The sequence below is a fragment of the Oryx dammah genome, unplaced genomic scaffold (assembly GCF_014754425.2).
Source record: "Oryx dammah isolate SB20612 unplaced genomic scaffold, SCBI_Odam_1.1 HiC_scaffold_23, whole genome shotgun sequence".
Taxonomy (NCBI): Eukaryota; Metazoa; Chordata; class Mammalia; order Artiodactyla; family Bovidae; genus Oryx; species Oryx dammah.
In genome coordinates this window covers 57,569,380-57,584,099 of record NW_024070207.1, presented here as the reverse complement: position 1 = coordinate 57,584,099, position 14,720 = coordinate 57,569,380, and the positions used below count along the sequence as shown (strand labels likewise).

At 50.6% G+C, this 14,720-nt stretch overlaps 1 protein-coding gene and 1 pseudogene across 3 annotated transcripts in view; both read left to right on the top strand.

Annotated features, from left to right (window-relative positions):
* Positions 1-264: 264 nt before the first annotated feature.
* BCAP31 (B cell receptor associated protein 31) overlaps positions 265-14,720 on the top strand; it is a 29,168-nt gene continuing 14,712 nt past the window's right edge. The window contains exons 1-4 of one of the 3 annotated variants that reach the window (XM_040265577.1): positions 265-393; positions 1,253-1,387; positions 2,856-2,956; positions 5,947-6,094. In XM_040265577.1, coding sequence (XP_040121511.1) covers positions 1,296-1,387; positions 2,856-2,956; positions 5,947-6,094 — 341 coding nt within the window. In that variant the 5' untranslated portion in view covers positions 265-393; positions 1,253-1,295. Of the gene's footprint in view, positions 394-416; positions 664-1,058; positions 1,148-1,252; positions 1,388-2,855; positions 2,957-5,946; positions 6,095-14,720 lie in introns of those variants that run through there. The other 2 variants (XM_040265578.1, XM_040265579.1) reach the window with 2 other exon arrangements.
* LOC120882675 lies at positions 4,857-4,942 on the top strand (annotated as a pseudogene).

The following is a 14,720-nucleotide window of genomic DNA, read 5'->3' as shown; positions in this document are numbered from 1 at the left end:
GGGGGAGGGGGAGGAGGCGGAGGAGGGGCGGAAGGCGGAGCCCAGGCACGGGCCGCCCCACCCCGTTCTCGCCCCACGGTGGGGCCCCGCCCCCTCCCCGGACCACAGAGACGCCGGAGGACCGCGCGGGCTAGAGAAGCGGCACCTCGCCTTCCCGCCAAGGCCGGGGACCCGTCCCTCCGCGCGCGCGCGCGCGAGGCGCGGCTTCTCCCCCAGTCGCAGGCGTCGGGAGCATTGGCTCGGGGGCGGGGCCTCCGGGGCCTTGTGGCGGTTGGGGGCGGGCCGGGACTGGCCAGGCGTTTCCGGTTCCGGCCGCGGGGAAGGGGCGGGGCCGGGCTGGTGGTGGGAGAGTTTGGCGGCGACGAGGCGTGCGTGGTGACTCTGGAGAACTCGGTGAGCGGACTCGCGCGCCGCGCTGGGCTCCCGGGCCGCCGAGGTCCCCCAGCTCCTCGACGAGGGGGCGCGGGGAGGCCCGGTGCCCGGGGCCAGGGCCGAGGCTAGAGTGCGGGGGCGGGACCGGGCGGAGGGAAGTCGGGGTGGCGGCGGGTGGAGCCATCTCCCGTGGTGGGGGGCGACGTCGAAGTCCCTCCGGAAGAGCCGGCGGGGTGGGGCTTGGGAGGGCGTGCCGGGTCGGGGCCTCGTCGAGGGGTCTTCTGGAGCCGGGTAGGCGCCGCGACCGACCTGAGAGGCCGGGAGGGGTTTCTCCGGCTTCGGAGGAGACAGTCTTCTAGAACTTTCTCTGGACGGGGCCGTGAGGTGCTGGGTCGAGACCCGCTCTTGCCCTTGGCTCCGACTCTCGTCCTCTAGGAGTCGCTCTCGGGGGCTCTCGGAGATAACCGAAAGCTGAGCCGAAGGGGCGGTGGTTGGGAGGCTTTGGCGTTCCGCTCCTGCCCTGGGAGGAGCTGCTCGCTACTCCTCTGTCGGCCCGGGTGGAAGGGCCCAGAGGCATCGCAGGTTGGGAGGAAGCGCGAAGGCATTACTAGGACCGAGGCTGCGGTGTGGTGGGCGGTAGCCTCTGGCGCCCCTCGGCGGGGGGCGATCTCCGGGCTCCCCGAACTGCCGATTCCCACTCACTGCTGCCAGGGTTCCGCAGGCGGAGTCTCCCGGACTCTACGGGGAGGAATTGTTTGGAAAGGTGTCTCTGGAGGTATTGGCAGCCAGGCTGCGGGGCTCGAGGGCTGGGAAGGCTCTGAGGTCTAGGGCTGGTGGCTGCCGAGCTGTCACGACGCCTGTTTGTTCTGGGTTCCGTCAGGAACAGGCTCACATCTTCCCGGTGGAAAGCTGCTAGCAACACGATGAGTCTGCAGTGGACCGCAGTCGCCACCTTCCTCTATGCAGAGGTCTTCGCTGTGCTGCTGCTCTGCATTCCCTTCATTTCTCCCAAAAGGTATGGGCAGGCAAGCCAGGAAGAGTCTCGGTAGCTTATGCCTGCAGAGTTGGGGGCCCTTGGAGTTGAAGCCAGCCGGAAACAGGTAGAACCTGTCTGGGATGGGGGTGGCAAGGACTGTGTTTATTATCGCCAGCTAGGCCCACAGTTGTGCTCAGTCACATCTTGACTAGGTCCTTTCCCCTACACCCTGCCTTCTGGTCTTCAGAGTGTGCCAGAGGGGAGAAGACCGAGTGACCATTCTGGAAATGATGCCTTCCGGGTGTTTAGGGGATGGCATTGTGAGATCTGCAAGACTTGCCTCTGGGTCATGTTACCGTTGATTTGGTGACTTCTGTCCTCCTAACCAGTCTCGCTGGGGTTGCGAAGTGGCCTCATGAGCATTACTCAGCCTAGGAAGGCTGAAGCCATGTTTCTTTTCAGTGAACAGAGGACTGCTGAAAAGTTATTTTGAAATTCATCTTGATTACATATACTATAGAAACACATCTGATCTTACGTTAGAACATTACAAATAAGACTCTTCATAGATATTTTCATAGAAGCTTCTTTTTAATGAAGAATCACAGGCCACTGTTGTGATAGAAAATGTACAGCACTGCTTAAGGATGTTATTTACAAAAGCTAGATCTGAATCACTTCATACAATTCACAGGAAATGCAGAAACAGTGGCCCACTTGGAGCTGCTACATGGAAAGCTTTGCAGGACAAACAGCCTGGTTTCTGCAACAGTGAATTGAGGGAGAAAACAGAGAGCAGGGGAGGGGGGAGTTTGTAGAATAAGGCCTCGTGTGCTGCGATTCATGGGGTCGCAAAGAGTCGGACACGACTGAGCGACTGAACTGAACTGAAGGTACTTATCAACAGAATGCAGAATCAGAACCTTGTCAGGATTCAAACAGACCAATTGTTTAAAATAATTGCCTCACTTGGACTTTGGAGTTCTGGCTCTGATGATGAGAGATTTTTCTTGATATTTTTGAGGCCTGACGGTGGCATTGCAATCGGTAGCCATTTCTAAAGGGTCTTCTCTGATGGAGCTGTATACTGGAGTATTTATGGAGGGAAAGGTAGGGAGGTCTGGGGTCTGCTTCATGGTAATCGGGGGTGGTGGGAGTCTAGATGAGCCAAGGTTGGGCACATGGGAAAACAGTTTAAAGAAATGTGGATTTGGCAAGCATTTTGATACTACAGAGGGGACACTAAGTTTCGCATTTCTCTCCCCAGAGCCTACCAGTGTTTAAGACTTTTTCTAGAAATTTCTATACTTGGACAGGTGTCTTTTTTCTTTTTAACACTGTTGAACGGATGTCATAAGTTGGAAAATTGCAAGCAGCTGAGGCTGAATCTGTATGAGATATTCAGCCTTTGAAGAAGAGTGCAAAATTGTATCTCTGTTTTCAGGGCCCTGGATCCCAGGTGTGTGTTCTTACTCTACTGACCTTAGCCTTTTTGTCTTCTTCACAGATGGCAGAAGATTTTCAAGTCCCGCCTTGTGGAGTTGGTAGTGACATATGGCAACACCTTCTTTGTGGTTCTCATTGTCATCCTTGTGCTACTGGTCATTGGTGAGTGAGTTGTGGCTGATGCTAGCTACCTGACTTAGACCTTTTGCCATGGCCTCTGCTACAAAGCCCTGTGCCATGTGCCATGTTCCATGATTAGAATATAGCTTTGACTTCTCAGAGACAGACCATTTAGTGCGCCTGTCTTTCTCTTGGGGGAAGAAAAGCTCCCTTTGTCCACAAAGACGTCAGCATCCCTGCTACTGACTGTTGGCAGGGTCTTCGCTTTGACCAGCAGCCTTTGTGCCCCTGGTGCTGACCATCTTGTGTCTCAGGCAGCTCCTTGGGTCCTTCCAGAGCTGAAACCAAGAGAGGCTAATGGACCTGTGCTGACCTTGGTCTCAGTAGGCTGCAGAGTTTATGAACTGGGTGTGTGTGCTTTTGCTTTTAGGTGTGGGCTGGGGGTAAGAGTTGGGGTGGGGAGGGACCATGCTGGGGGGTGTTCACTTAGAGCTTTGCCCTTCTGCACACCAGATTCCACGAATTCTCCTGGTATGGCAGATTGGGTGGGAGAGGCCCTTTGCAGAAGGTGGTAGTTGGCAAAAGTGCCATTTTTTTGAGGAGTCAGGGAACTGCCTGGATATTCTAGAGCGACATCCTGCTATGATAAAAGGCTGGTTCATATCCTAATGTAACCTATAGAGGTCTGTCTAAATAAGTTGTTCGGTTCAGTCACTCAGTCGTGTCAGACTCTTTGCGACATGAATCGCAGCACACCAGGCCTCCCTGTCCATCACCAACTCCCGGAGTTTACTCAAACTCAAGTCTATCGAGTCAGTGCCATCCAGCCATCTCATGCTCTGTTGTCCCCTTCTCCTCCTGCCCCTAATCCCTCCCAGCATCAGTGTCTTTTCCAATGAGTCTAGTAAGTTGTTAGCTAGTAGCAAATGCTAGCGACATAGCATAACTAGCTAGAAGCTGCAGCCCTGGCTGGCCCCTAGCCATCCCTGGGAAGGGGTCTAGGGCACATCTCACTGGGGGAGTGGCCTTAATGAGAGTTCAGGGTCAACTGCCTTGGACTGGAGGCCTGAGATAGAGAGGGTAGCCCTCTGCTGTATGACTTGAGCTAGTTTGGCCCAATGCCCCCACCCCTGGTTGGCTCTTTGCCATTAGTCAAGGTGGACCTTGAGGTGCTGGGGTCTCTGGCTGCAGAAGACAGTGTGGGAAAACATGTTTTTTGTTTAAATCACAAAAATAGCACATCTTTAGAAATTTGCAAATATAACTTAGAAAGTTAAAGGTTCTCATAAACCATGTCTCACAGGTAACTATTTTAACAGTCTGTGTTATGTTTCCATAGTCATTTTCTGTGTTGCCGTGTCCTCACATGGAGGAAGGGACAAGGGAGCCCTTTGGAGTCTATTTTATAATGGCACTAAACCCACTCATGAGGGCTTTGTGCTCATCTTCCAAAGGCCCTACTTCCTAGTATCATCTGGTTGGGAGTTAAGGTGCCCAAATGGGAATTTTGGGGGTCGGGAACCCACATGTGTGCATGCTGAGTCACTCAGTTGGGTTTGACTCTTTGCGACCCTGTGGACTGTAATGTGCCAAGCTCCTCTGTCCATGGGATTTTCCAGGCAGGAATACTGGAGTGGGTTGCCATTTCCTCCTCCAGAGGATCTTTGCGACCCAGGGATCGAACACACATTTCCTGTGTCTCCTGCATTGGCAGGCACATTCCTTACTGTTGAGCCACTTGGGAAGCCCATGGATGTAACACAAAGATACCAGTAAGTGGAGGTGTATTTTTATGATGTAAAATCAGCCTAAAAAACAAGCAGTCTCATACCAGAAATTAAGAACCAGATAGTAGCCTTACATTGCCCCTCTCCCATGGTGATCCATTAAGAGCCCTCTTTAGGTAGATCTTTACATATTGATTTAAAAAGATGTCTCAGATGTTCATTTCAGCAGCACATATCCTAAAATTGAAATGAGAGATGATTAGCATGTCCCCTGCATAAGGATGAAGCATTCCATATTTTTTTTAAAGCATGTTGTAGGGGATACAGAAATAGAAATAAAAAGTACTAATGGAACTTATATAATGTTACAAATCAGTGTACTTCAATTGAGAAAAAAGAGATAGCAGGGTTGAGTGAGAAAAGTAGTAGGTATGGGATCGTTCCATTTCTAGCCTGTAAACGCACAGATGTGAATATATATATATGAGTGGCCAGCAATGGTTTTTCAGAGCAGAGGTTGTTCACTGTTCAGGTGTTTGTGCTCCCCCTGTATGCCTAGAACTCTGTTAGGCCTTAAGGATGTAATAGGAAAGGTTTCTGTTCTTGTGGCGCTGTAGTCTAATTTGGGGGACATGGAGATTAATTTTAGGTGTGTGTATAACATTGAGTAATGGGACTGGAAATGACTGCTTTATTTAAGCTGGCCACATGAAGTAGGTTCTACTGGAGGTGATTGATTATGTTATGGGCTTCTTTCTCCTGCATTGAACATTGATGAGCATGAATTTTTTTTTGTAAGCAGAATACACCAGTTTAAGTAACCAGTTATAAAGCTTAGACACTTAGAAATGAAAACCTTTGAGTCTTTAGCAGGCATGCTCCAGGTCTTGACTCCTAGGCAGCTCATGCTTCCCTTGTGGGCATTTCCATAAACAGGACTCACCTGGCTTATCAGTTGGGTGGCTGATGGCCAGCCTCGTTTGTGATAAACAGAACCAAACAGTGGAGGCACCGTGGGAAAGGGAGTTGCCTCGGTTGCCAGCGACATCTCAGATCCGGTGAGCTTCTTGACACGGAGAGCAGGCTTGCGGTCTGGGTAGAATGGGTCCAGAGGGTGACATGAGAAAAGCTGCAGGAGAGAACAGGTTGGAGGGCAGCACTTCTGATAAGGCATCCATCAAGATGTGTGTAGAAGGGGAAGAGCAGGGAGATAGTTTTGAGGAAAGCAAGGCTGCCCAGACTCACGCCTTGCATCTCAGCTGGACTGATCCGGGGCTGAACACCTGTATCTCTGCTCTGCCACAGATGCTGTTCGTGAGATTCGAAAGTATGATGATGTGACAGAGAAGGTGAACCTCCAGAACAACCCTGGGGCTGTGGAGCACTTCCACATGAAGCTTTTCCGTGCCCAGAGGAACCTCTACATTGCTGGCTTTTCCTTGCTGCTGTCCTTGTGAGTGGGGAGGGGCGAGGGACTGTGAAGGGACCTATGGGCTAGTCTGTGGCCTTGAATTGGAGGTCCTTTCTACGTTCGGGGAACCGCACAGTTTCTCCAGAGGCAGGATGGAAGATGGGAGAGGGCTGACTGGAAGGTCAGAAGACCACGCTGTGGCTCTGCCATAGCCTGCCACATGTTCTTTTAGGGCATGTGTGCTACTGTCACCTTGCTCTCTGTACACAGAGTGAAGTAAGTGACGGGTGTTTTCCCTCCTCTGGAGAGGCCCTTTGGAGCCCAGCTTTAAAAGGGAACAACTGAATAGGGCCATTTTGTGTATGGGGTCCAGTCCTGAGCAGAAAGGGCACAAAACGGGACTGAGACCAACCGTGTCCCCAGGGCCTTCCCCAGTGTAGACCTATCACAGGAGCATGAGACCTATTGGAACCTGAGGGCTGGCATGCTACCTCCTGTTCACAGGGGTTCTGATGGAGTGAGGGGCTGGCAATTCTCAAGTGTGCTTACCTGGCAGGGAATAAGACATTGTGCTCGGGACAAGGGCTTGCAGGAGTATTGGGAGAAACTTACTGTGAGGTTACTCAGAAGTAAGGTGAGTTTGTGGATTCTTGGGCTGGGCTATCTTAATTCTAATCACCTGGACCACCTCCTTCACTAGGCATTGGAATGGCTGTCTTGGTTTCCCTTTTGCACACAAAAAAAGTCAGTTGCTCAGCTGAGCCTGGTGTCTCTGGGTCAGAGTTGGAAAGTGACAAGAGGTGGAGCTGGCAAGGGCTTCTCAGGGGGTTCAGGGGGATACACCTAATCCCAGGAGTGATCTGCAGGCCTGCTGTGTTTTACCTTCCAAGAGTCAGGAACTGAGAGTGCTGGGAGGAGTTGGACACAGAGCCCAGGGTTTTAGGGTTTCAGGAAGCTCCAAAAAAGAAGTATGATCTTGTGGACTGAAACTGAAAGGGAAGCAGATCCAGGGGACTGAGTCTAACCGCAAGTGAGCCAGAGGGTAGGAAAAGAGAACTGGCTGTGTCTGAAGGACCACAGAGGCTCTTGGGGAGGATTTCATCTGGAAGTTAGGAAGGACAGAAAGAAAACTAAGGTTTGGACTGGAAGAGGATAGGGAGCCTTAAGAATAGTATTGATGGGAGTAGGAAATGGCAACCCACTCCAGTATTGTTCCCTGGGAAAGTCTATGGATGGAGGAGCCTGGCAGCCCATGGGGTTGCAGAGTCGACACAACTGAGCAGCTGAGCACAAACAAGGGCCCACCTTAATCCAGATTGAGCTCATCTCAAAATCCACAATCACATGTACAAGGATTGTTTTTCCAAATGAGGTCCTCTTTGTAGGTTCTGGAGGTTACAACTTGGGCATACCTTTGAGGCCGCTATTAAACCTGCTGCAGTCTGGTAAGAGAAAAAAAAATAGTATTGAGAAGGCAAAAGTCTGGTGAGCACTGGATTGGGAGCACAATGAGGCCTGGGAAAAAGACAGTCCGCTCGGTGTTTCTGTGTAAAGTAAGGAAATGGTGGGTAGGGGTCAGGGCAGAGGAAGCACTGGGATGAGAGAACTGAAATCCCAGATGGGCAAGGCGATACTGGAGCACCCAGCTTCTCTGATTTAGTTTCCGCTTTGGCTAATGAAATGATGTCCAGAGGCTCTGGAGTTCATTTGCAGCTGGAATCGCCAGTCCTTGAGGAATTGCAGGGTAGGAGAGATTCTGCATGACTGCAGATGGGCAAGCATCCCAGTTTCCAAAGGAGGGAGATAGTAGGTGAGGAAACAGACTGGAGGGTCTGGTCTGACTTTGATGTCAAGCTGTGTTCCAGAAAGAACAGCTTATATGCGTTTATTTATTTATTTTTAAAATATAAAATTTATTTTAATTGGAGGCTAATTACTTTACAATATTGTATTGGTTTTGCCATACATCAACATGAATCCGCCATGGGTGTACATGTGTTCCCCATCCTGAACCCCCCTCCCACCTCCCTCCCCATACCATCCCTCTGAAGAGAGAGGAATCATTGGCAACTATCGTGAATGCTTGGGGGATAGGTTCTGTCAGTCTTATCCCTGCCTTTGCCCATTTGGGGTGTGTGGATTTTCTGTAAAAGGTTTGGCAGTCTCCAATTCAAGAAGATTCTTATGGACCAGGTGCTGAAGTGTGGGCAGGGTGCTGGCATAATAGTGTAGTTGGGTGGGGTCCTAAGTCCCAGGAGTGGCTGCTGTATGGGTCAGCTCCATCCAAATAGGGGTCTCAGGAGCTTGCACTCTGTTGCTGGCCTGCTCAGTGCTTCTCTGCTGAGGACATTTGTTATGGCGAGCAGGTGCAGGGAGAAATGGAAGTGGGAGGAGCTGAACAGCAGGTATATGAGCCACTACTCAGAACCCATGGCCATCTAGATAGGTTTGCTGATGGGGCCAACGTGAATGAGACTTGAGTTTTTAACGGGGTTACGTTTGCAAACGTGTGTGTAGGTTCATAAAGGGCATTGGAGACGAGGGACTCAGACTTGGGCTTGTGCCTTACTGCAGCTTAGTAGGAGTTCATGGCAGAGCTACTGCAGAAGCTCATGAGCTGTTAGTCCTCTCCAGTGAGGGCTGGAGGCACCAGCCTTGCTTGGCTCAGTGTCAGCCAGTGCTGCCTGGAGGGTTGCAGTTGGGGTCCCACCTTTAAAGAGATGCTGGCAAAGCTCAGGTGGTGAATTTAGAAGTAGTCACAGTGCTGGTGGGTGGAATGGTGTTCGTTCCTCACGTACTGTAGTTTTGAAGTCTGACTCTCCTGACTGCTCTGCTTTTGTGATCTCTTCCAGAAGAATGCCTCCAGGGCAGGTATTATCTGAGTGGGCTGGGGGACAGTGGGTAGCCAGGTGTATCAGATGAGTGAGTGTGTGGTCAGCTCAGTCCTCTGTGACACCATGAAGCTAGGCATTCCAGCTTAATTCCTGCAGTTGACTTCAAAAAACTGATGTAAAGTACAAGTCAGCATCTAGTTCTAGCTTGACCAGTGCAGAGCAGAAGAACACCACCACAGTCAGGGTGCAGAGCAGTTGGCAGTCTCCTTTCGAACCCAGACAGGTGAATTTAAAGAAGAGCAGTCGTCGTTTATATCTCTGCCTTTTCCTAAGGGGGTCTTGGAGTCTACGAGAGGAGAGTGAGATCTGGACCGCTGGTCCAGTACGCTCTGTCCTCTCAGCTGCTTCCCCCACTGTGCTGTGACCTCTCCATCTGACAAGCATGTAAGGAAGGTTTCAGCAAATTCCCTTTAAAATGTGTCAGACAGTAGCTTTTTGGGCCTGGTTGTTCCCGCAGCTCCCCATCTGTTCGTTGTCTATCTTGGCTGAAAGAGGCTTTGCTGTACCTGCCACACTCCTAGATCCCTGTCCAGTAGCTGATCAAAAAAAAAAAAAAAGATGTGAAGTTCTCGTGTGACTTTTCTTAGAAAAGGAAAGTGACCCCAAGGATTGGTGTGGATTCACTAGTTGTCCACGGATGATCTGTTTAGTTTCTAGAATTTTCCAAGATGATATACTCCTCCCTAGTCTAGGGGTCAGACCCTGTATGGTGGCTGTGACCCTTGAGGAACTTCTCTCTTTGCATGATATTAGCCATAGAACTGTTCTTGTCCAAATACACAGCTCATAGGCAGCTTGCAGGAAACGCTTTAAGAACACAGCTATCACCTTTGTTATTCTGATTTCAGAAGTTATCCCTACTCACTGTAAAAATAAACAAAGCCCCCCAAACTTCAAATAGTAATATGTGGTGAGAAACTGCAAGTTTTCATCTCCAGGGATAGCTATAGGTAATAAGTGGGATGTTTCTGAAACTTTTAAAAATCTTTTACATATATGTTAACTTTTTTTTTTTGAGCACTGTGGTTTTTTTTTTTTTTTTTTTTTTTTTTGCTCTGCTTTGACTTGCCCTTTTCACTCAATTATCTTGGTAGTTTTTCCAAATGACTTGCACAGACTTCTCCTGTGCTTCATGGCTGTGCAGTGTTCCGTGCTGTAAGGGCACCATTGTGTATTAAATCAGTTCCCTGGTCACACATATGTGAGCTGGTTGGAAATTTTTACCATTAAAAAACCACTATCCCACATTGATGCTTTCTAATCTGGCACAGGATGCCTCTTTTTTTCCCCCTTTTTCTCTGTTTAATTATTGGAAATAGGATTTGTGGGATGCAGGTTCCCTGGCACCTAGCTGCTCTCAACGTGGCCTGTGGCCAGCAGCATTGGCCAGACCTGGAGGCTTGTTGGGAATCGAGACCCTCTGCCCTGCCCCCGGCCTGCTGACAAGGACCTGCATTTCGCTGAGCTCCAAGTGACCCTATTGTTTAATTGTTAACCATTGAAAAAATAGAACTATAGTTCATTTACAATGATGTGTTAATTTTGGGTGTACAGCAAAGTGACTCAGTGGTCAATCGCATTTAAAACACTTGGTGTACTCTTTCCCTCTCCTCCTGTATCTGGTTGGTATTTCCAGAAACAATGCTCTGTCCTGTAGTTTTGGAAGCACTTTCTCTTTGAAGACTGCCTTCTCTCCTCTGTCTGCCCTACATGGACTAGTTCCTTTATTGTCCTACATGGCTTTGCTTCCGTGTTCCTCTCAAGTTTTGTACACTTTTGCATAAATGATCCACTAACTCTTATTAGCCATATGCAAGTCTGTGTGAAAGAACAAGAGAGATGTCTCTCTGTCACGGCTGGGTCAAGTTTAGGTGTATTAGAATTGTTTTGCAGAGTCCCACTCACGGTCTTAGCTCCATAACCAGAGCATCATTGTACAGGAGACAGAGCTGCTGCAAGAATACTGAGGGAGAGTAGCTGTGTGTGTGAATTGTTTGGGTTCTGGTTTGGCTTGAAATCAGTAAGGACTTCTGTAATAGCTTCATAATTAAGGGGGCCTTTGTAAGTGGAAAAGGGCAACCCAGGAGAGAGGGAGCACTGGAGAGATGGTCTGAGTTGTACAGGTTCTAAATGGCCAGCCCAAACCTCTGCCTAGTTCTGATACCAGTTTGGATGCCCGCTTGTTTGTGTTGGTGTGAGCTCTTAGTGACAGATGTTGGTTTATAGTCTGCCTCTGACTGTAGACTGGATAGTAGGCTGTTTGTTCCCCTGGATTTTGGTAGGAAGGTGCCTGGGTCAAGCACACAATCTGTGCATCAGCCTTAGCCTAAGTTGTAGGAGTACAGTGACTTTAATCTTAGTCCCTTTTGTACTCTGAAGATTATTTATTTGGCCGCATTGGTCTTACTTGCAGCCTGCAGGATCTTTGCTGTGTCATGTGGGATCTTTCTTTGTGGCCTATGGGCTCTCTAATTGTGGCACAGTTTTCTGGAGTGCACGGGCTTCAGTAGTTGTTACACGAGGGCTCAGTTGCCCCATGGCATGCGGGATCTTAGTTCCCCACCCAAGGATCGTCACCTGCCTGGCAAGGCGGATTCTTAACCACTGGACCACCAGGGAAGCCCCCATCTGAAGATTATTAAACCATCTGATAGTATATAGCCTTTGGAGGAAGTTGAGTCTTTAAATAAACAAATAAAAGACATTCTCTAAAATGTCAACCAACGTTGCCACATGCCTTTGTTGAATATCTTTCTAGACTGATATCAGCTACCATATGTTAAGGATTCCATGTGCCAAGCACACATTAATTTTTACAGTAGTTCTGCAAAGCTGAGGTTCAGAGACCCAGGTTCCCAGAGCTAGTCATCAGCAGAACTAAGAATTCCGATTTAAAGTGATAGGACCTCAGCACCTGGGTTCTTTCCCTACAGCAGCCACACGTGTCTTCACATTGGAACTACCACAGGCGAACTTGGATCTTCCACTGTCTGTCATGAACATTGTTCTACGACAGCCCATCAGTTTCCAGTGTTCTTAAGAATCTACCAATTCCCCGCTGCTGAACATCAGGCTCATCCCCCCAGTTTCCTCTCATAAACCAGGAAAACCTCTCTTAGTTGCCACTTTGCATGTCTCTCAGCTGGACCTCCTGGTCATAGTGTTTGTGTCTGTCTTCCTATCTGTTTTTCTCCTGCAGATTTGCACTTGTCTTACTGGCAGGTACTGGCCCAGTCCCAGAACCCCAGTGGGCTGTTAGAGAAGGAGCACGTGGAGCAGGGTGGATGACACAGGAGTGGCCAGAGACATGGTGGAGGATTTTTATTTATTTATTTTGGTGGAGGGTTTTTAATGCCAGTTTCAAAGTGCGTACCCAACCTCTGTGTGATAGAGCACTGCGTTTTTCCAGCAGTGCTGTGCCATGGTCCGAGTTGCACATTTGTACTTGGCAACAGCACCTGGGGTGGGGTAGTTTTTAGCACAAGAGCACCTAGAAGCAGGGGCGCAAAGGGGAGATCACTGAGTTGGGAGATGCTGGTGCCCTGAACCAGGTTTCTGAGGTGTTGGTGGGAGAAAGGGGGGGAACTAGTGGGGATCCCAAGCCTTAGAGGCAGAGGCGGTGGTAGTTCTGCTGTGGGTGCCTGCAGAGTGGCAAAACCCAGAGGAAGAGTGGCACACGCTCATGCATGTGGGGGAAGGGAGCTTGAGAGGCCCGCTGGAAGGCACAAGGAAGCAGGGGCTGGGTGGTGGAGGGGGGTGGCTTCACGGAGGGGTTGAAGGATGGCGGATGGGTGAGAGGGCTGGGCGACCACTCCCTGGAAGCCAGGTTAAGGGTAATGAAGACCGATTAAGGGAGAGGCAAGACTAGGGGAGAGAGACAGCAGGTTAGTGGTGAGGGGACCACAGAGGGAGAGAACAAGGCTAGGAGAAGAGGCTGGGAGTGGCACTGCCTCCTCCTGGGTCTGCAGTTAAGAGCACACAGCTGGGAGAATTCCCTGGTTGTGGTCCAGTGGTTAAGAATCCGTGCTTTAACTGCCGAGGGCTTGGGTTCAATCCCTAGTCGGGGAGCTCAGGTTATGCGGGCGACCACCACCAACCGAAAAAGAGCATATGGTGGCGGGGAGCCTTGAGCAGCCCTCATAATTGCAAATGGGGGCCGCAGACTTAAAAGAATGCATCACATCCTTAAACAAGTGTGTCCTTCCTCACAAAGCTCTGCCCTGCTGCTCCATGGTTGCTCTAACGTGGGGCAGCTGGCTACCTTCCCAGGTCTCAGTGCTTCCTGCTGAGAAAGCCCAGCTGTGGGCTGGGCTGTGAAGTTCGAGAACAGCTGTCTCCACACAGAAGCCCCGGGGAGTTCTGCCCGTTTTTCTCATCACAGGTGATTCCCCAGCTCCTGTGGTATCTTCTTCGTTCGTTTGTTTGTCAAACGTACATATAGCATCAAGTGGGCTTTCTGAACCACTTTTTTGTTCTTCTGTTGTATATGAGATTGTCAGACAGGCTTTCTCGTATTCGTTGATTGCTATTTTGGCCTGGCTGCATGGCTTGTAGGATCCTAGTTCCCCTACCAGGGATTGAACCCGGGCCCTTGGCACTAAAGGCACAGAGTCCTAACCACCGGACCACCAGTGAAGTACCCACCCCCCAAAAAACCATTTTTAGGTGTGCAGCTCAGGAATGTAGTTCAGGCAGCCCTCCCAAACTCTTCATCTTCCAAACGGGAACTCTGTCCCCACTCCACAAACCAGGGAGCTTACCTCCTGAGCTTCTCTTCCTCGGTGTCCAGAAAGTGCTGTGTCATCTCAGGTAGGCTTCCTGCCCCAGAGTTGCCTTCATAGCCTGTCTGCGCTGCCTGGTCCAGCCAAGCAAGCTTTCTGATGGTATAAAACCACCCCACTGCCCCTGCTTCCAGTGCCTTCAGAGCAGCTTTGACATCAAGGCCTGACCCTGAGACCTTTGGGATGTGACCCCTTCCTGCAGCCCTCTGAGTCTTTGCTTTGGTCTCTCTGTCATGAACCAGCCACGTGGGACCCCTTCCCTATTTCCGTGGCCTCATCCTGGACCCCCCCACCCTCACCCCCTGGCCTGCCAGTCCAGCCCAGACCCCCCGTTTGTGCTTCCTGCCTTCCTGATCCTGTGGTGCAAGGCCCGTGTTGTGCTGACCTCCAAGGCCTTGGTGGCCTGGGACATGGCAACCTAGGGTCATCCCCTCTAGTCTTGCCGGCTCCACGCCAAGGGCTGGGCACATACACAGGGCTGTCTTCCCCTTTGGGCCTGAAGGGAGTGTCCTGGGCAGACAGGGCCGGCTTCAGGCCCGTGTCTAGGTTGAACTCCTCGAGCTGCTGCGCTGACTGTCGTAGGTTGGACGTCCAGCTCTTCAGGTCTCCTGAGCGCTGGGAGCAGGAATGCTGCAGCTGTGGGAGTGCGTGTGAAGACACACCTATTGAGGACATGGATGCTGCTGGCTCTGGCACCGTGTTGTGGGCCTTTGGTCTGTGAGGGCACGGTGCAGGTCACCATTTACTACGGACCCGGGTGGTGTGCACTGTGTCTCATCTGTTGCCTTCGTGCTTCATTCCCTGCTCTGAGTGGGGCTGCAACTGGCCAATGTCCCTCTGCAGTTGTGGATGTGGCTGCCCAGCAGCTCTTGCTGGACTGAGGTTTGCAGGTTCTAAGACTCAAGCTCTGTTTTCTTTGCCTTTGAGGAAATGTGAATGGTCAGGACCAAACTAGTAGTTGCATCCAGACCTGGGAAGGGCCTTGTGTGTGAA